The 25594-nt window shown below is 40.2% G+C and overlaps 1 protein-coding gene across 1 annotated transcript in view; it reads left to right on the top strand.

Moving 5' to 3' along the window:
• Positions 1-19924, top strand: part of LOC139414456 (cadherin-22-like) — a 135391-nt gene extending 115467 nt beyond the window's left edge. The window contains exons 10-11 of the mRNA XM_071162368.1: positions 148-399; positions 18056-19924. Coding sequence (XP_071018469.1) covers positions 148-399; positions 18056-18573 — 770 coding nt within the window. The 3' untranslated portion in view covers positions 18574-19924. The remainder of the gene's footprint in view (positions 1-147; positions 400-18055) is intronic.
• Positions 19925-25594: the final 5670 nt, after the last annotated feature.

The raw sequence follows: 25594 nt of genomic DNA, 5'->3' as shown, positions 1-25594 counted from the left end.
CGGCACTAATATTATCTCACATATCTCTATGTTCCAGACAACACTGCAGACCGAGTGCTCAGGCTTCAACCACCACGAGCAGATAGTTATGAAGGTCTATGTTTGACATAGGCTACCCTTGTATAATATTATGTCTCTATGTTCCAGACAACACTGTAGGGATCCGGACCCAGCGCTCGGGCTTCAACCGCCACGAGCAGAACGTCTACCTGCTGCCTATCCTGGTGGTGGATACCGGGCCTCCTGCTCTGAGCTCCACGGGCACCCTGACCATCCACGTGTGTGGCTGCGACCCAGAGGGCGCCATCCAGTCCTGCAATGCCACCGCCTACGTCATTAGCGCCTCACTCAGTCCCGGGGCCCTCATAGCTCTACTGGTCTGCATGCTCATACTCATAGGTAAGCACGGACCAAACCCCCTCTTCATTGAGGTTGCCAACATAATAGTTATACAAGTGAAATTCCAGTCTATTTGGCACTTTAGGCAATCAAACGCTCAAGGTTCCTGAAAGAAACAAATTATATTTGAACCCAGGTCTGAAAACATCTGTTGTAGCTCCTAAAGAAGTGAGCATTTATGTAAAGAAACTATGCACAAAACAAACAACACTTTGACCTGTTGGTCTGCTTGTACAGTTTTTGGGGCAACATAATTGCACACTTGTTGAGATTTCTGTCTATAATCAACTGTAAAGACACAAGCTGGGCATAGGATCAAATTGAAGGTTGCAGATTGTTTGTTGGGATAAAGTATTTTCAAAACTGGCATTAATAAAAGGAAAGACATCTGCTCTGGATATTCTGATGGGGGTCTATAGGCACACAGAAAATTATTTTGTGTTAAAACAGACAAATAGAGAGGTATACAGTATATAGGTGTAAAATATGATAATTCTGCTGCAGGTATATCACATATAAAGTGCATTCAGAAAGTTCAGACCACTTGACTTTTTCCACATTTTCTTACATTACAGCCTCATTCTAACATGGATTACATATATGTTTTTCCTCATCAATCTACACACAATACCCTATAATGACAAAGCATAAACAGGTTTTTAGAAATTGTAGCAAATGTATTCAAAATAAAAAACCTAAATATGATATTTACGTAAGTATTCAGACTATTTACTCAGTACTTTGTTGAAGCACCTTTGGCAGTGATTACAGCCTTGAGTCTTGGGTATGATCCTACAAACTTGGCACACCTGTATTTGGGAGGTTTCTCCCATTCTTCTCTGCAGATCCTTTCTAGCTCTTTCAGGTTGGATGGGGAGCATCGCTACACAGCTATTTTCAGGTCTATCCAGAGATATTCGATCAGGTTTAAGTCTGGGCTCTGGCTGGGCCACTCAAGAACATTCAGAGACTTGTCCCGAAGTCACTCCTGCAGCTTCCGTCTGGCCACTCTACCATAAAGACCTGATTGGTGCAGTGCTGCAGAGATGGTTGTCCTACTGGAAGGCTCTCTCATCTCCACAGAGGAACTCTGGAGTTCTGTCAGAGTGACCATCAGGTTCTTAGTCACCTCCCTGACCAAGGCCATTCTCCCCCAATTGCTCAGTTTGGCTGGGTGGCCAGCTCTAGGAAGAGTCTTGGTGTTTCCAAACTTCTTCCATTTAAGAATGATGGTGGCCACTGTATTCTTGGGGACCTTCAATGATGTATAAATGTTTTGGTACCCTTCCCCAGATCTGTGCCTCAACCCTATCCTGTCTCGGAGCTCTAAGGACAATTCCTTCAACCTCAGGACTTGGTTTTTGCTCTGACATGCACTGTCAACTGTGGGACCTTATATACACTGATGGAATCCTACCAATTTGTAGAAGCATCTCAAGGATGATCAATGGAAACAAGATGCACCTGAGCTCAATGTCAAGTCTCATAGCAAATGGTCTGAACACTTATGTAAGTAAGGTATTTATGTTAAAAGAAATGTCTCCAAAACCTGTTTTCACTTTTCATTATAGGGTATTGTGTTGTAGATTGAGGGAAATGTTTTACATACAGTAACATAATGTATAAATAGTGAAAGGGTCTGAATCCCTTCCATATGCACTGTATGAGTATATGGGAATTATTCAAAACAATGTGAATAATATAGAGACCATTAGACCAAAGTAAAATCTACCACTACCAATGTATCCTTCATTTTCTTATCCTTGTCTTAGTGTAGACAGTTCATGACGCAATCCCACCAAACAATATACCCCTATAGCTGTATCCCTCATTCATGAATTGCATATCTAAGATTTGTTTTACATTTATTGTCACCATTTCCTTATCCTTCCTTCAAGATTTCCTTATGCTTGACTAAGGATAGACAGTTCATGATGCTATCCCACCAAACAGCACTTATCCAAATGTGTGGCACTTATCTGAACGATAAACCAAGTAGTACTAAAACTGCGTGTATCACCCCACCACAACTAGGCTTTAATGGACAGTTACTTTTTTTCTCATCTCATGTAGAACAGGCTGGAAAAACAAGGACAGATTACATAAAAAGGTGATGCATTTCTTTACTTTTCCATCTTTTTCCTTCAAACGGTTAACTGCTGATGTTGCAGTCAGAAAACTCAACCCCCTTTCATGAGAAAAAGTTTTGTCCAAGTGGAGAGTGTATACAATTCAATGATATCAAACCACTCTGCTCCCCAGAATATGGAGGTAGGGGGAGCTGAGTGGAGGGAGTGGGAGTGGGAGGCCTAGAAAGAGGAGGAGGGGGGGGGGGGGATTGCTGCATCAGCCCTAACGTCCCCCTGGAACAACGCTCTTTAAATAGATAAGGCTTTCCAGACGTTCTCAGATACTAGCACTCACATGCACGACTCTCAGCAGGAGTGCTAGGCGAGAGAGGATTTTGGATTGTCATGTTTAAACATTTAATGAGTCGCTTGCCTCGTCAATATTGCTTGAAACATTCCTTTTTCGGCTGCGGTTGAAACGCAATAACGCAGTGTACATCGTTGTCAGTTTATTTTCGGTTCCCTCGTCTTACTTCACTAACATGTTTCACATCTTGTTTGTTTTGAATGATTGATGAACAGGCCGGGACTAGGTCCCTAAATGGCACCCTAGTCCCCATATAGGGCACTACCTTTGACCAGGGCACTGGGATTGGGGGGCTATTTGGGACATACCTTAGGTCACCCGGGGTCTCTAAATCAGGGAAGGGGTATTGTTTTTAGGGTGGTTTTAATGAGAGTACGGTTAAAGTTATGCCTCAGTTAACGTAAGCGTAGTGAGCTTAAAAAGCCATTTATATTTTATTCATTGTGGTTTTTAAAAGCCTTTTGGCCCTCAACCAACACATTATGATTATGTACAAATCGTAAGGAGACAAGCTTCACTACAAAAAGCATTGGTTAAAAGGTACTGTGGTTTTGGTGGTGCTATAGCTATTAGAGGTCGACCGATTATGATTTTTCAACGCCGATACCGATACCGATTATTGGAGGACCAAGAAAAGCCGATAACGATTAATCGGCCAATTTTTTTAAAATGTATTTGTAATAATGACAATTACAAAAATACTGAATGAACACTTATTTTAACTTAATATAATACATAAATAAAAATCAATTTAGCCTCAAATAAATAATGAAACATGTTCAATTTGGTTTAAATAATGCAAAAACAAAGTGTTGGAGAAGAAAGTAAAAGTGCAATATGTGCCATGTAAAAAAGCTAACATTTAAGTTCCTTGCTTAGAACATGAGAACATATGAAAACTGGTGGTTCCTTTTAACACGAGTCTTCAATATTCCAAGGTAAGAGAGAGCAGAGCAAGGGGAACAACTACTCCAAGTCTCAGAGCGAGTGACGTTTGAAACGCTATTAGCGCACACCCCGCTAACTAGCTAGCCATTTCAAATCGGTTACACCAGCCTAATCTCGGGAGTTGATAAGCTTGAAGTCATAAACAGCTCAATGCTTGAAGCACAACGAAGAGCTTCTGGCAAAACGCACAAATTGCTGTTTGAATGAATGCTTACGAGCCTGCTGCTGCCTACCATCGCTCAGTCAGACTGCTCTATGAAATATCACATCATAGACTTAATTATAACATAATAACACACAGAAATATGAGCCTTTGGTCATTAATATGGTCGAATCCGGAAACTATCATTTCGAAAACAAACGTTTATTATTTCAGTGAAATACGGAACCGTTCGGTATTTTATCTAACGGGTGGCATCCCTCAGTCTAAATATTCCTGTTACATTGTACAACCTTCAATGTTATGTCATAATTACGTACAATTCTGGCAAATTAGTTCACAATGAGCCAGGTGGCCCAAACTGTTGCATAACCCTGACTTTGCGTGCAATGAACGCAAGAGAAGGGACACAATTTCACCTAGTTAATATTGCCTGCTAACCTGGATTTCTTTTAGCTAAAGAAGGAAAGACATTCCACAAATTAACTTTTAACAAGGCACACCTGTTAATTGAAATGCATTAATTGAAACCTCATGAAGCTAGTTGAAAGAATGCCAAGAGTGTGCAAAGCTGTCATCAAGGCAAATGGTGGCTACTTTGAAGAATCTGAAGTAAAAAATATATTTTGATTTAACACTTTTTTGGTTACTACATGATTCCCTATATGTTATTTCATAGTTTTGATGTTTTCACTATTATTCTACAATGTAGAACATAGTAAAGATAAAGAAAAACCCTGGAATGAGTAGGTGTGTCCACACTTTTGACTGGTACTGTATTTTAAAATATATTATCATATTTTTAAATCCCATAAATGAATGTGACATAGATTTTAAAATATGTTATCATATATTTCAATAACATATGTCACATTTATGAAAACGGCCAATGGTTTCCACCATTTATGGGCATGCACTGTATGTTTCCACCATATATGGCCATATAATGTACGTTTCCACCATATATGGGCATATACGTTTCCAACATTATGGGCATATACTGTATGTTTCCACCATCCTGACATTTAATCCCAGTAAAAATTCCCTGTTTTAGGTCAGTTAGGATCACCACTTAATTTTAAGAATGTGAAATGTCAGAATAATAGTAGAGAGAGTGATTTATATCAGCTTTTCTTTTCTTTTTCTTCACATTCCCAGTGGGTCAGAAGTTTACACACACTCAATTAGTATTTGGTACCATTGCCTTTAAATTGTTTAAACCTCTTATGGCTGCAATCCCGTTAACGGGATGATATGACAACAGTCAGTGAAAGTGCAGGGCGCCAAATTCAAAACATCAAAAATCTCATAATTAAAAGTCCTCAAACATACATGTATCTTACACCGTTTTAAAGGTAGTCTTGTTGTTAATCCCACCACAGTGTCAGATTTCAAATAGGCTTTACGGCGAAAGCACCACAAATGATTATGTTAGGTGACCACCAAACCATAATAAAAACAGCCATTTTCCCAGCCAAAGAGGAGTCACAAAAAGCACAAATAGTGATAAAATTATTCACTAACCTTTGATAATTTTCATCAGATGACACTCATAGGACTTCGTGTTACACAATACATGTATGTTTTGTTTGATACAGTTCATATTTATCATAATATGAGTTTATATTGGCGAGTTACATTCACTAGTTCCAAAAACATCCAGTGATTTTGCATAGCCACATCATTCAACAGAAATACTCATCATAAATGTAGATGATAATACAAGTTATACACATGGCATTATAGACATACCTGCAACCGCTCTGTCAGATTTCAAAAAAACTTTACAGAAAAAGCAAACCATGCCATAATCTGAGTTGGCGCTCAGAAGAAATAGTCACAATAGCCTCCATGTTGGCGTCAACATAAACAAGAAATTACATGATAAATATTCCCTTACCTTTGATGATCTTCATCAGAAAGGACTCCAGGAATCCCAGGTCCACAATAAATGTTTGTTTTGTTCGATAATGTCCGTTATTTATGTCCAAATACCTCCGTTTGTTAGCGCGTTTGGTATACATATCTAAACCCTCATTCTGGTCAGCGTTACGTCGGACAAAAACTTCAAAGAGTTATATTACAGGTTGAAGAAACATTTCAAACTTAGTACAGAATCAATCATTAGGATATTTTTAACATATAGCTTCAATAAAGTTCCAAGCGGAGTATTCCTTTGTGTCTTGATGAGCAATGGAACGCAAGTGGATACCATGAGGAATGAGCGTGATCAGAAAATGGCTGACTGCCAGATTCTGCTCTCATTCAGTCCCACAACACAGTAGACGTCTCATTCATTTCTATAGATGGTTGACATCTAGTGGAACCCCTAAGAAGTGCAACATCATTAATATCTCAAGGGGATTTCATTGGGAATTGCGGTGAATACATACAAAGCTCAGATTTCTCACTTCCTGTTTTGATTTCTCCTCAGGATTTTGCCTGCCATATGTGTTCAGTTTTCTCACAGAGATCATTCAAACAGTTTTAGAAACTTTAGAGTGTTTTCTATCCAATACTAATAATAATATGCTTATATTAGCAACTGAGACTGAGGAGCAGGCCATTTACTTTGGGCAACTGATTCATCCAAGCTACGCAATACTACCCCCCAGCCATAAGAAGTTTTAACTTGAGTCAAACGTTTTGGGTAGCCTTCCACAAGCTTCCCACAATAAGTTGGGTGAATTTTGGCCCATTCCTCTTGACAGAGCTGGTGTAACTGAGTCAGGTTTGTAGGCCTTGCTCCCACAGGATTTTTCAGTTCTGCACACACATTTTCTATAGGTTTGAGGTCAGGGTTTTGTGATGGCCACTCCAATACATTGACTCTGTTGTCCTTAAGCCATTTTGCCACAACTTTGGAAGAATGCTTGGGGTCATTGTCTATTTAGAAGACCCATTTGCAACCTGTACTTCCTGACTGATGTGGGACGGCAGATAGCCTAGTGGTTAGAGCGTTGGACTAGTAACCGAAAGGTTGCAAGATCTAATCCCCGAGCTGACAAGGTAAACACAAGGCACACACAGAACACACAGACAGAGCGTACACACACAGAGAATAGAACCACACACAGAGCCTAGACGCACACACAGAACACACAGACAGAGCGTACACACACAGAGCCTAGACGCACATACAGAACACACACGAACACAAACTCACCCATTGTTCTGTACGTGTTTATGAGTGTGGTTGGGTTGGAGAACCCAGCTCCCCGGAGGCACCCAAGTAACCTATTAGATCAATTGTGGCATGATGAGCGAAATGAAAACAAATTTCTGCCTAATTAGCAACAAATAAACAATCCTTCCATCAGTTAATTTAGTGAGTGACGTGATAAATCCATTTTGGCGAGGCATCTGCGCACATCCGTTCCAATTAAGCCCCATCTGCCAAGATGAACTCTTGGCCTCGTGCGGCTAGGCACAGCCCAAGGGTAAATTAGCTGTCTTGTCAGGACCGCTTATCAGAACATCTGTACACAGAGGAGCAGCCACATGTTGGCGAGGCAGGTACTATACTACAGGATTTGGCCACTGTTTGCAGGACACATACAACAGGCTGTGATGCATTATTCCATGCATAACATGCAAAATGTGAATTTGCTATATATCACCGTCGCTGCAATGAATAACCGTAATATATAACGTTCAAGTTAATATCTCTAAGAGGAATGAAGCAGCCAATGGATTACCTCTGATTTTCCATTTCCACTAAGAGAAGAAAAACACTGCCCCTCCCATCTCGCATGCAGTTTATATCACTCACACAGTTTACCAACCACACCACTGATTGGTTAGAAGAGGAGTCGTATGATCAAGATCTCCGCCTCCCATTACCCTCTTCACCATTGGGATTTGAGAGTAATAACCAAGTGCATGTTTGGCATGCGCAGCAGCATGCATCAAGACGTTAGTATGACCCGTGTCTATTGGCTGGACCTGGCTATTAACTGTCTCCAATGATGGTGAATGCGGAGGAAAAACTCCCACAATGATCAAAGACATCCATCTCCCCATGGCACCATGGAGACAATGTAGGTTAAGAGAAGTGGCTAGATGAAGAGTTATTGTACAAGAGGCTCTAGACGATCAACAGTCCTCATCTTCCGTTCTTCAAACGCAGCTCTCCAGATGGGAACGCAGGCCATTTTCTCTAAGACTCCCAGTCTTATTTTTCAAGTCATTTACAGCAAATGAAGACACATTCTTTTATACAGATTAATATGCTTGTCACTGTTACATTTTGCTCTTTCCCATAAGAGGAAAAAAAACATGAAAGAAAGGTGAAACAATCAAAGTTTCAGCGTCATGTTCCGACTCTCAAGGTCTCGGTTAAAGGTAGGACTGTATATTGCCTAAGGGTTTGTGCTTTGCATCAAGCTGCGAATCCAATAGAAGTCTATCAAATCCTTCAAGATATAAGGGTTCACTGACACACCCAATTTAAAAAAAAATAGTGTACTGTCTTTCATTTTCTTTGAGTTTATGGTCAGGCCATATCTCTGACATTCACAATGTGTGACTTTAGTAGTGTGAGGGGTTAGAGCACTAAAGGCCCAGTGCAGTGAAAATGTTAGTTTTTTCTGTGTTTTGGATCATATACTATACAACAGCTGATGAAATTAACACTACAAAAGTTTGATTTTTATTCTTATAGTTGCTTGTTGAAAATACAATCAACACAGGATCTTCTAATGTGCATGTTTTGCATGGATGGAGTTTTGGCTATTTAATTCAACGAGGAAAGACAGTTAAGAACAAATTCTTATTTTACAATGACGGCCGAACCCTCCCTTAACCCGGACGACGCTGGTCCAATTGTGCGCTGCCCTATGGGACTCACAATCACAGCCGGTATACAGCCTGGGATTGAACCAGGGTCTGTAGTGATGCCTCTAGCACTGAGATGCAGTGCCTTAGACTGCTGCGCACTCAGCTTGCTGGTGACATCCAAACCTCTGCCAATAACAGTTTTTAAATAATGTATACCTCCCATTAGGTCCCTCCACCGCTTTGGTGGCCTTACCCTCTCCACTCAGACCACTCCTAGACAGTCCTTGCATTTTTTTGTCTGCGTAATAGTTTTTTGTTTGCCCAAAAAAACTATTTTTGACAATTTCAATGGAAAACTGTTACAGTAAGGTACTTAATTGTTACCCAGAAATTAGATATAATGAGATAAAAACATCTGCATTGGGCCTTTAAGTATCTTGTGCAGACCGGATAGTGAAGTTACTAGTATAATAGATCCATAGAGCCCAATCCTTAACATATTATTTTGCATATTTTTGGCCTGACTATATATTTTGGGATATTATGGAGTTAGACAGTTGAGTAAAGCTTGTGAGGCATTTATAGATAGGTGATATTTTTTAAGATTCTTATAATTAATGCAAATAAATGGCTGTGCATATCATATACAGTATGTCTGGGCAAGCGGTCATTGTTAAAGACAATTGGCTTGGTAGTGTGCATTCTCAATGACGAACACTATCACAACTATGAGGGTTTCTTTTCCCTTGCCTGGTAATGTTCTCTTGAACAGTAATATTGCCTTGAAACACCCATTACCGTGACCTCAAATGTTTATTTTTCATTTATTTTTTATTCCATTTCTTTTCAAGCTCCTCATCCGTGGATAAGCTTGGTTAGTGTTCCCATCTTCATTTAGTGTCTTTGCCATCAGCATACAATCTCCACAATTTTGTGTTCCAGCCTGGAACCGCCCCGCGAACCCATTCAATCCGGCCCGCTGCCCGTGGGTAGTTTGGGATTCCCGGGGAAAAAACTATCTCAATCGACGTTGAAATGACCAAAACCAAATCGAAACTGTCTATGAATGATAATAGACCTACATTTATGGTCTCTTCACTATCCAGCTTGCTAACGGTCATCGAAAACAAAAGCTAGAGTGTCAGGGAGGATTGAGATTCCAAAAGCAATGCACAGAGGACTATTTTTAGCAAATTGTGTCTGCAAGGAAATAACATCAATCACGTTTTACACCGCTGGGTTAACACGTACAGTACGCTAGAGCAAAGCCATGGTAAGTGAACCACACACACACACAGTGCCTTCAGAAAGTATTCATACATACCATACATACTTGACTTATTCCGACAGCCTCATTTCAAAATGAAATTTCTACACTTAATACCCCATAGTGACAAAGTGAAAACATGTTTTTAGAAATGTTAGCAAATTTCTTGAATATTAAATACACAAATATCTATTCACACCCCTAAGTCAATACATATTAGAATCACCTTTGGCAGCGATTACAGCTGTGAGTCTTTCTAGGTAGGTCTCTGAGCTTTGCACACCTGGATTGTAAAATAAATATTCAAGATCTGTCATGTCGGTTGTAAATCATTGACATAGATTTTCAAGCCAATTTAAGTCAAAACTGTAACTAGGCCACTCAGTAACATTCAATGTCATCTTGGTAAACAACTCCAGTGTATATTTGTCCTTTCATTTTAGGTTGTTGTCCTGCTAAAAGGTGAATTTGTCTCTGTGTCTGTTGGAAAGCAGCCTGAACCAGGTTTTCTTCTAGGATTTTTCCTATGCTGTTCCACTTATTTGTGTCTGAAAAAACACCCTAACATGAATTCCCTAACAAAAACGCCCTATAAATACCCATAACATGATGCAGCCACCACCGTGCTTTAAAATATTAAAAGTGGTACTCAGTGATGTATTGTGTTGGATTTGCTCCAAACATAACGCTTTGTATTCATGACATAAGTTCATTTCTACTTTAGTGCCTTGTTGCAAAAAATATGCATATTTTTATTCTGCACAGGCTTCCGTCTTAGGTTAGTATTGTGGAGTAGTTTTCTCCTATCACAACCATTAAATCTGTAACTGTTTTAAAGTCGGCATTCGCCTCATGGTGAAATCCCTGAGTGGTTTCCTTCCTCTCTGGCAACTGAGTTAGGGAGGACGCCTGTATCTTTGTAGTGACTGGGTGTACACCATCCAAAGTGTAGTAACTTCACCATGCACAAAGGGATATTCAATGTCAGATTTGTTGTGAAGCATTGGAAAACCTCCCTGGTCTTTGTGGTTGAATCTTTGTTTGAAATTCACTGCTCTACTGAGGAACCTTACAGATAATTGTATGTGTGGGGTACAGCAATAAGGTAGTCATTCAAAAATTAAATTAAAAACTGTTATTGCACACAGAGTAAGTCCATGCAACTTATTATGTGACTTGATAACCACATTTTTACTGCTGAACTTATTCAGGCTTACCATAACAAAGGGGTTGAATACTTAATGACTCAAGATATTTCAGCTTTTATATTTGTAAAAATGTCTAAAAACATAATTACACTTTTACATTATGGGGTATTGTGTGTAGGCCAGCGACACAAAATCTCAATTTTAAATTCAGTCTGTAACACAACAAAATGTGGAAAAGGTCAAGGGGTGTGAATACTTTCTGAAGGCATATTTAGATAAATTATTTATTATTTAAGTTATTCTTTCTTTTTAGAGTTTATCTGTGATACTGAGACACTGAATAATAGGTCTATATTTGCAGTATATTCACAGTTGCATTTTAGGATACATATTGTAACATTTAAATGGCAGTAGGCCTACCATACTGATACTTGAAACAAGAAGATTAATTGTAAAGTCTAAACCAGTGAGTTGGCAGAAACCAAGGTCAGAATTTAATTGAAATCACTCAGCAGTGAAATGACAACATTGAACAGTGAACCATCATATTTTTGTATAAGAGATCTAATAATGAAAGGGAAGGATTTATATATTGAATTTGTTCAAGTTAGTATGGGAGAGGTGGAAAAACTATTGCTATCCATCAATAATGATAAGACACCAGGCATAGACAACTTTAATGGGAAACTATTGAGAATGGTAGTGGACTGTATTGCCATCCCTATTTGCTAGATCTTTAACCAAAGTTTTAAGGAGTGTGTGTCCATGGCGTGGAAGGAAGCTAAAGTAATTCCACTGCCTAAAAATTGTAAAGAACCCTTTGCTGGCTATATCAACGGTCCAATCAGTTTGCTGCCTGTTCTTAGTAAACTGATGGAGAGGATTGTGCTTGACCAAATACTATTTTTCAGAGAGTAAGTTAACTACTGACTTTCGGCATGCATATAGAGAAGGGCACTCAACTTGTACTGCACTGACTCAGATGACCAATGATTGGTACATAGATAATAAGATGATAAGATGATAGTTGGAGATGTATTGTTCGATTTCATTGCAGCCTTTGATGTTATTGATAATAATCTGATATTGAAGATTCTCACTTGCTATGGCTTTACATCACCTGCCATCACATGGTTGGAGAGTTATTTATTCAATATAACCCAGAGAGTATTCTTCAATGGAAGCTTCTCTAACATCAGATATGTACAGTGCGGTGTCGCACAGGGTATTTGCCTTGGGCCGTTAAATCTTACACGTAGCTAAAATGACTATCTATGTGGATGATTCCACACTCTACATGTCAGCAACCAAAGCATGGACCTCACTGAAATTCTAAATAAGGAGTGAGTCAGTATCAGAATGGGTGATTAATAATAAACTTGTCTTAAATACATTAACACTTAAAGCATCATATTTCATTCAAAACATTTTCTAAGACATAAACCTCAACTGGAGTTGTACAAAAAGGCTGATCATTGAGCAAGTTGCGGAAGCTAAACTCCTAGGTATAACATTGAATGGTCAATTATGTTGGTCAACTCATTTTAACAACGCTTTTGTGAAGATGCGGAGGGCTATGTCGCTTATAAAAATATATGTGTTTTTATAGGCTCTGGTCTTGTCCCATTTTGATTACTGTCCGGTAATATTGTCAAGTGAAGCAAAGGAAAACCTAGCATTTCTGTAGCTGGCTCAAAACAGAGCAGCACACCTTGCCCGTATCTGCACATACAGAAGTAACATCAACAACATCCATGCCAGTCCTTCCTGGTTGAGAGTTGACGAGAGATTAACTGCTTCTCTTCTAATTTTTTTATGAGAAATATTAAGTGATGAAAATGAAAATTCCAGATTGTCTGTATAATCAAGTAACATTCAGTTCAGACACCGATACATATCCCACAAGACATGCCACCAGGGGTCTCTTCACAGTCCACAATTCCAAAAAACTTATTCACGGCAATGCACAGTTTTATACAGAGCCTTGATCACATGGAACTCCCTTCCCTTAAAATGAACAGCTGTACAGAAAGACTCATGTAAAGGCCAGATTACAGAGGAGGAACTTCTTGATGCAATTTCTGCCTTTAAGTCCAGGAAAACTTCAGGGCTGGATGACATACCAGTTGAGGTATATCAAAAAAATTTGATGGAGTCAGAGGAACGTTATTAGCGTGTTTGAACCACTCACATAACAATTGTATATTATCAGATACTCAACAAGAAGTTCTGATTTCATAATTACTGAAACAGGACGCAGGTGGTAATTATAAATATCCAGTCCATTAAAAATGTAGTCCATTTACACTTCAGTGGTGTGATGCATGAATTTATGTTTTATTTTAAATCCACAATTTGGATCCCTCCACAGCATCATAGAGGTTCTAGATATTTTTTGGTTCTGAAGCCACTCCTGTGTTGTCTTAGCTGTGTGCTTAGAGTCGTTGTCCTGTTGGAAGGTGAACCTTCACCCCATTCTGAGGTCCTGAGCGCTCTGGAGCTGGTTTTCATCAAGGATCTCTCTGTACCTTGCTCCGTTCATCTTTGCCTCGATCCTGACTAGTCTCCAAGTTCCTGCATCTGAAAGACAACTCCACAGCTGCCACCACCATGCTTTACAGTAGGGATGGTGCCAGGCTTCCTCCAGACGTGATGCTTGGCATTCAGGCCAAAGAGTTCAATCTTGGTTTCATCAGCCCAGAGAAACTTGTTTCTCATGGTCTGAGAGTCCTTTAGGTGCCTTTTGGCAAACTCCAAGCAGGCTGTCATGTTCCTTTTACTGATGAGTGGCTTCCGTCTGGCCACTCTACCATAAAGGCCTTATTGGTGGAGTGCTGCAGAAATGGTTGTCCTTCTGGAAGGTTCTCCCATCTCCACAGTGGAACTCTAGAGCTCTGTCAGAGTGACCATCAGGGTTCTTGGTCACCTCCCTGACCAAGGCCATTCTCCCCCGATTGCTCCGGGCAGCCAGCTCCAGGAAGAGTCTTGGTGTTTCCATACTTCTTTCCTTTAAGAATGATGGAGGCCACTGTGTTTTTGGGGACCTTCAATGCTGCAGAATTTTTTTGGTACTCTTCTCCAGATTTGTGCCTCGACAAAAACCTGTCTCAGAGCTCTACGGACAATTCCTTCAACCTCATGGCTTGGTTTTTGCTATGACATGCGCAGCTCTGGGACCTTACAAATGTGTGCCTTTCCAAATCATGTACAATCGATTGAATTTACCACAGGTGGATTTTAATCAAGTTGTAGAAACATCTCAAGGATGATCAATGTTCAACAAGATGCATCTGAGCTCAATTTCAAGTCTCATAGCAAAGGGTCTGAATACTTACGTGGTGTTTCTGTTTTTAATTTTTAATTAATGTGTTTTTTTTTTTTAAGAACCTGTTTTTGCTTTGTCATTATGGGGTATTGTGTGTAGATTGCTGAGGATTTTGTTCTTAATTTAATCAATTTTAGAAGAAGGCTGTAACGTAAAAACAGATTACTTCACTTGTAATTCACTGTATCACAATTCCAGTGGGTCAGAAGTTTACATACACTAAGTTGACTGTGCCTTCAAACAGCTTGGAAAATTCCAGAAAAGGATGTCATGGCTTTAGAAGTGTCTGATGTACCTGTGGATGTATTTCAAGGCCTACTTTCAAACTCAGTGTCTCTTTGCTTGACATCATGGGAAAATCAAAATAAATCAGCCAAGACCTAAAAATAAAATAAAAATTGTCGACCACAAGTCTGGTTCATCCTTGGGAGCAATTTCCAAACGCTTGACGGTACCACGTTCATCTGTACAAACAATAGTATAAAAGTATAAACACCATGGGACCACACAGCCGTAATACCACTTAGGAAGAAAACACGTTCTGTCTCCGAGAGATGAATGGTGCAAAAAGTGCAAATCAATCCCAGAACAACAGCAAAGAACCTTGTACAAAATTATCTATATCCACAGTAAAAGTGTCCTATATCGACATAACCTGAAAGCCCGCTCAGCAAGGAAGAAGCCACTGCTCCAAAACTTCTATAAAAAAGCCAGACTAGGTTTTGCAACAGCACATGGGGACAAAGTTGGTACTTTTTGGAGAAATGTCCTCTGGTCTGATGAAATAAAAATAGAACTGTTTTGCCATTATGACAATCGTTGTTGTTTGGAAGAGAAAGCCGAAGAACACCTTCCCAACCGGGAAGCACGGGGGTGGCAGCATCATGTTGTGGGGGTGCACTTCACAAAATAGATAGCATCATGAGGTAGTAAAATGATGTGGATACATTGAAGCAGCATCTCAAGACATTAATCAGGAAGTTAAAGCTTGGTCGCAAATGGGTCATCCAAATGGACAATGACCCCAGGCAAAATGGCTTAAGGACAACAGAGTCAATGTATTGGAGTGGCCATCACAAAGCCCTGACCTCAAACCTATAGAAAATTTGTCGGCAGAACTGAAAAAGCATGTGCGAGCAAGGAGGCCTAAAAACCTGACTCCGTTACACCAGCTCTGTCAGGAGGAATGGGCCAAAATTCACCCAACTTATTGTGGGAAGCTTGTGGAAGGCTACCTGAAACATTTGATACAAGTTAAACAATTTAAAGGCAATGCTACCAAATACTAATTGAGTATGTAAACTTCTGATCCACTGGGAATGTGATGAAAGAAATAAAATATTAAATGAATTACTCTCTCTACTATTATTCTAACATTTCACATTCTTAAAATAACGTGGTGATCCTAACTGAACTTAGACAGGGAATTTTTACTATGATTAAATATCAGGAATGTGGTAAACTGAGTGTAAATGTTTTTGGCTAAGGTGTATGTAAACTTCCGACTTCAATTGACTCAAATTTCTGGAATTTTCCAAGCTGTTTCAAAGCACAGTCAACTTAGTGTATGTAAACGTCTGACCCACTGGAATTGTGATACAGTGAATTATAAGTGAAATAATCTGTCTGTAAACAATTGTTGGAAGAATGACTTGTGTCATGCACAAAGTAAGATGTCCTAACCGACTTGCCAAAACTATAGTTTGTTAATAACAAGAAATTTGTGGAATGGTTGAAAACCGAGTTTTAATGACTCCAACCTAAGTGTATGTAAACTTCCGACTTCAACTGTAGTTGAAAATATACATAAAATAAATATATCTATATATATATCTATATATCTATAATATATATGCGGATAGGAAATGATGCAGACAATTACATTGATAAATTGTGGCTTCTATCAGCAAAATTGAAGCTGATCAACCCCCTAAAAAAAATCCCTTACATTTAATTACTCAAGCAAACAACAAAATTACCTTTAAAAAAGGATTAAACAAAAACTCCTGAAACGGTGATGACTATGAAGGGAATTACACACAAACACATGCACACACAGACACACTCTAAATACTTATTTTCCACCATAATTTGCAAATAAATTCATAAAAAAATCCTACAATGTGATTTTCTGGATTTTTTTAAAACATTTTGTCTGTCATAGTTGAAGTGTAGCTATGATGAAAATTACAGGCCTCTCTCATCTTTTTAAGTGGGAGAACTTGCACAATTGGTGGCTGACTAAATACTTTTTTGCCCCACTGTACATCATTTTTAGTTGTATTGTTTGTATGTCGTTGTATTTTAAATGTGTGTGACTGTCCTTGTCTATCAGTGTATCAGTGCTTTGTTACTTGTGACTCTCCTTGTCTATCAGTGTATCAGTGCTTTGTTACTTGTGACTCTCCTTGTCTATCAGTGTATCAGTGCTTTGTTACTTGTAGTGTTTTTTGTGGACCCCAGGAAGTGTAGCTTCTGCATAGGATAATGCAGATCCTAACAAACAGAAGAAACAGTTTTCACATCACTCCCAATTATAATTGTAATGGTCATAGCAGTATTATACATAGTACTGGTTATATTACTCCATAATAGTCATGATATACATGAATATTGTCTGAATATTCATATTGTCATTCTAATTATCTTATCTTTTTATTTCCATAATTGATAGACACGTTTGATTAGAATATTGTTGTCATAGCGATGACATTTGCTTTGGTGGTAGACATTAAGTTATAGTTAATTCATTAACGAATCAAGCACAGCCCCTCCAGAATAACGATATGTCTGGAGAAGGGGGCTATTGGTAAGTGGATGTTTTCTAATCAGACATAAAGGAGGTGATTTAAAAAAGTAAGCTTGGATTAAAACCTTCATTGATTTATTGAGGTGGATACAGCTTTTGTTTTTCCTCCGTCTCATTAGACTATTTAGTGATCCATCTCAATTGTTTTCCTTTTTAATGCAGACTTCATTTTTCAGTCATTAAACGCTCTCTAGGTAGAGCCCAATACAGGGGATCTCTGCTGTGATTTTCTTTCTGGTTTCACCGCAGCACGTTTCACTTGAATTAGTATTGATAGACGGATCAGCCTCTATTAAGCATTTCAAAACATATTTCTGGGCGAGCAAAATTAAAGATTTTGTTCGTGCATCCCGTGGAGAATCGATGCTCATGCATTGGAAATGTTACCCCTTGTTATTTCACTTCACTTGGCTGTCTTTGTGGGGTGAAATCAAAGTTAGAAAACCAGAGATGGAAAAGGGGAAACTTTTTCCTGATAATGACAAAAAAGGCTGTTGAAATTTTATTAGCCACTTGCATAATCCAATAAATCTTCATTAATTGTGTTATTCCCCATTGTGCTTGAGAGAATCTTTACAAAAGGGCAGATGGCCCCTGATGTTTTTGTTCATTCCTATAATTCATTAGTCTTCTCCCCGTTACGTGAAATTACTCTCTTACCAGCTACTCTCGAAAAGTTTCTCCCTACTCCAGATAATAATCCAGATCTTTGGCTCTGACTTTTCCGCTGTTAATCCCTAAACCCCTTAATCCCTAATTCCATGCTCTTTCTCCACCTCTGCAGTCCTGGTGCTGCTAATCCTAACCCTGAAGCGCCACCGCAAAGGCCAGCGGATGTCAGAGGACGAGGAGGACATGCGCGACAACGTCATCAAGTACAACGACGAGGGGGGCGGCGAGCAGGACACGCAGGCCTACGACATGAGTGCCCTGCGCAACCTCTATGACTTCCCCGAGGCCAAGAGTGGATCTTCTGAGTCAGGCCCTGATCTGCATGCACTGCCCCATTGGATCCAGGGGCGGGTGAGCGGCGATGGCGGGGCAGCCGACTTCTCCCTCTTCAAGGGCTACATCCGCAAGAAGGTGGAGCAGGCGGATGCCGACCTGTCAGTGCCGCCCTACGACTCGTTCCAGACGTACGCCTTTGAAGGCACCAGCTCGCCGGCCCTCTCCCTCAGCTCTATCCACACCCTGTCCACTACGTCCGAGCAGGATTTCTCCTACCTCAGCGACTGGGGGCCACGTTTCAGGCAGCTGGCGGGCTACTACGCCCCGGGACATCCTGAGGAAGAGGGCTCCTAGCAGTGTCCTCAGCCCAAACCTTTGCCTTCTCCTCTGTCCCCAGCACCGTATCAAGGGAGCCCAGTGTCAACACTGTCCTATAAAGCCCTCCTCCATCATCTCCACAGCGCCAGAATTGAAGCCCAGTGGGTGTGTCGGAAATCAATAAGGTCAAAAAATCTTTCTTGCTTTGAATCTTTAAGTTTGAAGTTTTTCAAAGCAAAACATTGTTTTTAAAGGTTTTGTAACTCCAGGGTGAAAGGTGGGCTGATTCAATGAGGGATAAAAGCAGGTGTTATCCATTCACTTTTCCCTTAATTCCAATAAGGAACAGAGGAGTATGACGTAATAAATATATAAGTGGGGCACCACAGGTTACAATACCATTACCTTTCAAATTAGTTTCTGGGTATGTTCTGTCTGAAATCAAAGACTGGGTTCATTTTTAGCTGTGTGAGTGGACGCTTTGAGGACATTCCGAGAAATATGAACATTATGAAACTCAGCAGGGGGTCAAGTATTCTTTTTTCAAGACAAGGCAAACTATCTGAGATATGTATTTATCTAAGAAAATATTTACAGTATTTATTCCTTTGTATTTATTTATTTATTTTGTCCATAATCACCGCACCACTTGTAACAATGAACATCAGTGAAGAATGATACAGAAAGAAAGAAGAAAAAGTTTTATTATGGTGAGAACCTGAGGAGAGAAGAGCTTCTACAGAAGAGCATAGATAGAACTTTACATACTGCTTTCACAAAGGTGATATTTGGGTCACAGACAACTACAGTATTGGAAATATTTGTATTTATTTTTCAGGAACACTTTTGTAAAATAAACAACTGAAGACAGAGCGCGACAGAAAATAAAAGAGTGAGAGAACAAAGGGAGAGACAATTCAGTGCACAGATTGGTTTTGTGTTGACATACTTTCACTGTATTGTGAAGATTTCTAAGGGGTTATGAAGGTTGTGGGACATTATGTTATAACCAGGGTTTTTGTTTTTCTTTTTCAGCGCCATTTAAAAGGCTATAAGGCACAATCCACACGAGTGATCCAGGACTATATGAAATGACTGTTGGTTTCATGGAGTTGGCTATAAGCTAACTCTTCCTGAGGAGTTAATTTTCATTCCAGTATTTGTATGTGTGAGTGTGTAATATGCGAACAACTTGTTTTATATTCTGAAAGATTTGATCGCTTTTGTTCTTTTGGGTCTATTTTAGAAGATGGATGGATATGTGAAGGGGTGACAGGTACAGGAATAAAGGATGAGGAGATGGAAGTCCTCTACCCACCATCCAGAACCTATTTAATGTTGACCTTAAACTTGCAAATGTATGGGAAATAAAAATCAATAAATATTTTATTGTTTTGTTTTTTTAAATACTCTGCTGGCTATTTCTCCACACTGCAAAAACAGACATCCCTATGATCTAATATAATTTTAACAACATAATCTTATTTTATTATGTCATTCTTTGTGATAGTCGCTACAGTATTCCCGAGGGGGGGGGGGAAATGTAGGGGACAGTTTGATATTATAATAGCCAATTTAATACAGTGAAACTTTACCCTCATAATTATGGTATGATAACACTTATTTACTGAAGATATTTATATTTTTAGGGATCTATAGTCTTGCATCCAGGAAGTAATTGTATAGCTTGGTTCCACTAGAGAGAGTCCAGTCAGAATGTGTAAGTCTAATTACTGCTGAGGATGGGTAGAGGTTACCTGAGGATCCTGAAGCACATGGAGTTGAGTCTCTCATCTCTGTGGTCTGTGGTGGTGGCCAAGTCATGCCATGTCATGTTTCGCTTCAAGGACTAAGGGCTCAACCCTAGTGTAGAAGATCTATGTTGTAGCGCAGTTGACCTTTAAAGGTAATTTCCGATTGAGCCGACATATGCAGCGTTTACCGCAAATGCTGTCTCTGCGAACGCAGTAACAATGCCTTTAAATGTCAATCGCTCTACCAATTGCAGGTCTTCCGCGCTATGGACTGAATTGAGCAGTAGGAGGTCCATTGTGAGTTTAAAGTTAAAATTTCACTTGAGTGTTGAGTCAGCCAATTTGACTAAGGATGTTGAAAAATGTTGGACAGTGGAAATTTAACCTGCATATCCTTATCCCTAATTATATCCTTAATCCTTAACCGACATCACCCCTTATCCCTAATTATATCCTTAATCCTTAACCGACATCACCCCTTATCCCTAATTATATCCTTAATCCTTAACCGACATCACCCCTTATCCCTAATTATATCCTTAATCCTTAACCGACATCACCCTTTATCCCTAATTATATCCTTAATCCTTAACCGACATCACCCCTTATCCCTAATTATATCCTTAATCCTTAACCGACATCACCCCTTATCCCTAATTATATCCTTAATCCTTAACCGACATCACCCCTTATCCCTAATTATATCCTTAATCCTTAACCGACATCATCCCTTATCCCTAATTATATCCTTAATCCTTAACCGACATCACCCCTTATCCCTAATTATATCCTTAATCCTTAACCGACATCACCCTTTATCCCTAATTATATCCTTAATCCTTAACCGACATCACCCCTTATCCCTAATTATATCCTTAATCCTTAACCGACATCACCCCTTATCCCTAATTATATCCTTAATCCTTAACCGACATCACCCCTTAACCCTAACCTTAATGCAGTGGTATTCAAAGTAGGGTTCGCATCCCCTAGTGTGTTTTAATTGAGTAAATGTTTCTTTTCCTTTTAATGAGTAATGAAAATGCAATGAATTAAAGGTTATTTAAGGTTGTCATTAGATTTGGGGTAGGATGGGGTTGTGACAAACTTGTGGGGAAAAAAATGGGGCTCCAGAAAATGTTTGAATACCACTGCCTTAAAGGTATATTTAAATTTTCCAAACTTAAAAAAGCAAACTCTCCCTTTGACCTTAAACCTAACCCTAATCTTAACTCTACATGTAACCACTGTCTGTCCCTTACCTTGATTTAACCCCTAACATTAATCTAATTAATCTGCCTGCTGAATATCTACAGTACTTCCAAAACATTGACAAGTCGGAGACTTCTGATATGTCTATACTTCAAGGCCATAATGAACCAGAACAAGATTAGTAAAAAACATTCAGATAATAACATTTTAACTTGACTGTTGGCTTGAAATATACAGTGGCTTCCAAAAGTATTGGCATTATTCCTATTTGTTGCCTTACAACCTAGAATTAAAATAGATTTTTGGGGGATTGTGTCATTTGATTTACACAGCATGCCTACCACTTTTAAGATGCAAATAATTTTTGTTGTGAAATAAACAAGTAATAAGACAAAAAAACGGAAAACTTGAGCGTGCATAACTATTCACCCCCCCCCTCCGAGAGTCAATACTTTGTAGAGCCACCTTTTGCAGCAATTATAGCTGCAAGTCTCTTGGGGTATGTCTCTATAAACTTGGCACATCTAGCCACTGGGAGTTTTGCCCATTCTTCAAGGCAAAACTGCTGAAGCTCCTTCAAGTTGGATGGGTTCCGCTGGTAGACAGCCATTTTTAAGTCATACCACAGATTCTCAATTGGATTGAGGTTTGGGCTTTGACTAGGCCATCCCAAGACATTTAAGTGTTTTTAAACAACTCGAGTGTTGCTTTAGCAGTATACTTATGGTCATTGTCCTGCTGGAAGGTGAACCTCCGTCCCAGTCTCAAATCTCTGGAAGACTGAAACAGGTTTCCCTCCAAAATTTCCCTGTATATAGCGACATCCATCATTCCTTCAATTATTTTTTTTTGAATTTTACCCCTTTTTCTCCCCAATTTCGTAGTATCCAATTGTTGTAGTAGCTACTATCTTGTCTCATCGCTACAACTCCCGTACAGGCTCGGGAGAGACGAAGGTTGAAAGTCATGCATCCTCCGATACACAACCAACCAAGCCGCTGCTTCTTTAACACAGCGCACATCCAACCCGGAAGCCAGCCGCACCAATGCGCCGGAGGAAACACCGTGCACCTGGCCACATTGGCTATCGTACACTGCGCCCAGCCCGCCACAGGAGTCGCTGGTGCGCGATGAGACAAGGACACCCCTACCGACCAAGCCCTCCCTAACCCGGGCGACGCTAGGCCAATTGTGCGTCGCCCCACGGACCTCCCGGTCGCGGCCGGTTACGACAGAGCCTGGGCGCGAACCCAGGACTCTGATGGCACAGCTGGCGCTGCAGTACAGCGCCCTTAACCACTGCGCCACCCGGGAGGCCTCATTCCTTCAATTCTGACCAGTTTCCCAGTCTCTGCAGATGAAAAACAACCCTACAGCAGGATGCTGCCACCACCATGCTTCATGGGGATGGTGTTCTCGGGGTGATGGGAGGTGTTGAGTTTGTGCCAAACATAGCGTTTTCCTTTATGACCAAAAAGCTCAATTTTAGTCTCATCTGACCAGAGTACCTTCTTCCATATGTTTGGGGAGTCTCCCACATGCCTTTTGGTGAACACCAAACGTGTTTGCTTATTTTTTTCTTTAAGCAATAGATTTTTTTTCTGGCCACTCTTCTGTAAAGCCCAGCTCTGTTGAGTGCACGGCTTAAAGTGGTCCTACGGACAGATACTCCAATCTCCACTGTGGAGCTTCGAAGCTCCTTCAGGGTTATCTTTGGTCTCTTTGTTGCCTCTGTGATTAATGTCCTCCTTGCCTGGTCTGTGAGTTTTGGTGGGCAGCCCTCTCTTGGCAGGTTTGTTGTAGTGCCATATTCTTTCCATTTTTTAATTATGGATTTAATGGTGCTCCGTGGGAAGTTTAATGTTTTGGATATTTTTTATAACCCAACCCTGATCTGTACTTCTCCACAACTCTGTCGCTGACCTGTTGGGATAGCTCCTTGGTCTTCATGGTGCCGCTTGCTTGGTGGTGCCCCTTACTTAGTGGTGTTGCAGACTCTGGGGCTTTTCAGAACAGGTGTATACATGCTGAGATCATGTGACAGGTCATGTGACATTGAGATTGCACACAGGTGGACTATATTTAACTAATTGTTTGACTTCTGAAGGTAATGGTTGGACCATATCTTATTTGGGGGCTTCAAAGCTAAGGGGGTGCATACATATGCACGCACCACTTTTCCTTTTCCTTTTTTATTTATTTTTTCATTTTCACTTCACCAATTTGGACTATTTTGTGTATGTCCATTACATGAAATACAAATAAAAATCCATTTAAATTACAAGTTGTAATGCAACAAAATAGGAAAAACGCCAAGGAGGATGAATACATTTGCAAGGCACTGTATGAGACTTGAACAAGAAAAGCAAGGGAGGGAGAGCAAAATGTGGTCAGAGATTTGATGTGGTTAGGAGAGATTGGATGTGGTCAGGAGAGATTGGATGTGGTCAGGATTGATTGGACGTGGTCAGGAGATAAAGGATGTGGTCAGGAGAGATTGGATGTGGCCAGGTCTAATCGCAATGTGGGATGACGCGGCTATACTGAACAAAAATAGTAATGCAACATGTGAAGTGTTGGTCCCATGTTTCATGAGCTGAAATAAATGATCCTAGAAATGTTCCATATGCACAAAAACCTTATTTCTCTCAAATGTTGTGCACACATTTGTTTACATCCCTGTTAGTGAGCATTTCTCCTTTGCCAAGCTAATCCACCCACCTGATAGGATATCAAGAAGCTGATTAAACTGCATGATCATTACACAGGTGCAACTTGTGCTGGAGACAATAAAAGACCACTCTAAAATGTGCAGTTCTGTCACACAGCACAATGCCACAGATGTCAAAAATTTTGAGGGAGAGTGCAATTGGCATTCTGACTGCAGGAATGTCCACCAGAGCTGTTGCCTGAGAACTGAATCTTAATTTCTCTACCATAAGCTGCCTCCAACGTCGTTTTAGAGAATTTGGCAGTACATCCAACGGGCCGCACAACTGCAAACCACGTGTAACCACGCCAGCCCAGCACCTCCACATCCGGTTTCTTTACCTGCAGGATCATCTGAGACCAGCCACCCAGACAGCTGATGAAACTGTGGGTTTGCACAACTGAAGAATGGCTGCACAAGCTGTCAGAAACTGTCTCAGGGAAGCTCATCTGTGTGCTCATCGTCCTCACCAGGGTCTTAACCTGACTGCAGTTTGGCGTTGTAACCGACTTCAGTGGGCAAATGCTTACCTTCAGTGGCCACTGGATCACTGGAGAATTGTGCTCTTCACGGATGAATCCTGTTTTCAAATGTACCGGGCAGATGGCAGACAGCGTGTATGGCATTGTGTGGGCAGTTATGTGAACCGTAACTTAGTAAAATCTTTGAAATTGTTGCATGTTGCTTTTATGTTTCTGTTCAGTGTATTATTAATCATAGGTCCACGACGACAGCACCGGATGACGTGATGGCAAAGCCTACATTCCTCTAGACTGTTGCCTATAAACACCCAGGCCATTAGAGACATAGGACAAGAGACGGGAACAGAATGAATTCCTCATCAGTGAAATGTCAGCAGGATACCGCTGAATGACTAATTCAATGTAGAAGGTTAAAGAGTAAGCACTGCCTAAGGGGGAATATCTGTTCCTCCCAGGACTCCTGGTCACTCCACTCTCTGCCCATAAACGAGCGTCTTTACGGAGTCAGCAGCAGCCATTTTTCAATAATAGGCTATAGATGCTAACATATTAATGTGTCGTAATAAATCACAGACCCCCCCCTCCCCAGTCCAAGGGCAACATGAGGACATTGTTTTGTTATGCGTGTGGATGAAAAGTGATTGACAGTGCTCTGGGGAAATTTCTCGGCTGACACTAAAGTCCCCCCACTTTTCTCATTGGGATTGATAATGACAATTGATTAGACATGGTGGAAATATGAATGTAGTATATGAATGTAGTATAACTAATTTATTAATAAAATTGGCAGCGGAGCACTATTTACTTTTCAAAGGCACATGGAAAAACAAAGCTTTCAAAGAGGGATGGAAAAACAAACATTTTCTTTACTTATGTCATGAAATGCAAGACTGCTGTAG

Source organism: Oncorhynchus clarkii, chromosome 7 (genome assembly GCF_045791955.1).
Source record: "Oncorhynchus clarkii lewisi isolate Uvic-CL-2024 chromosome 7, UVic_Ocla_1.0, whole genome shotgun sequence".
In the NCBI taxonomy this organism is placed as follows: domain Eukaryota; kingdom Metazoa; phylum Chordata; class Actinopteri; order Salmoniformes; family Salmonidae; genus Oncorhynchus; species Oncorhynchus clarkii.
Note: the sequence above shows the minus strand (reverse complement) of the source record. Positions and strands in the feature narration are given on the sequence as shown.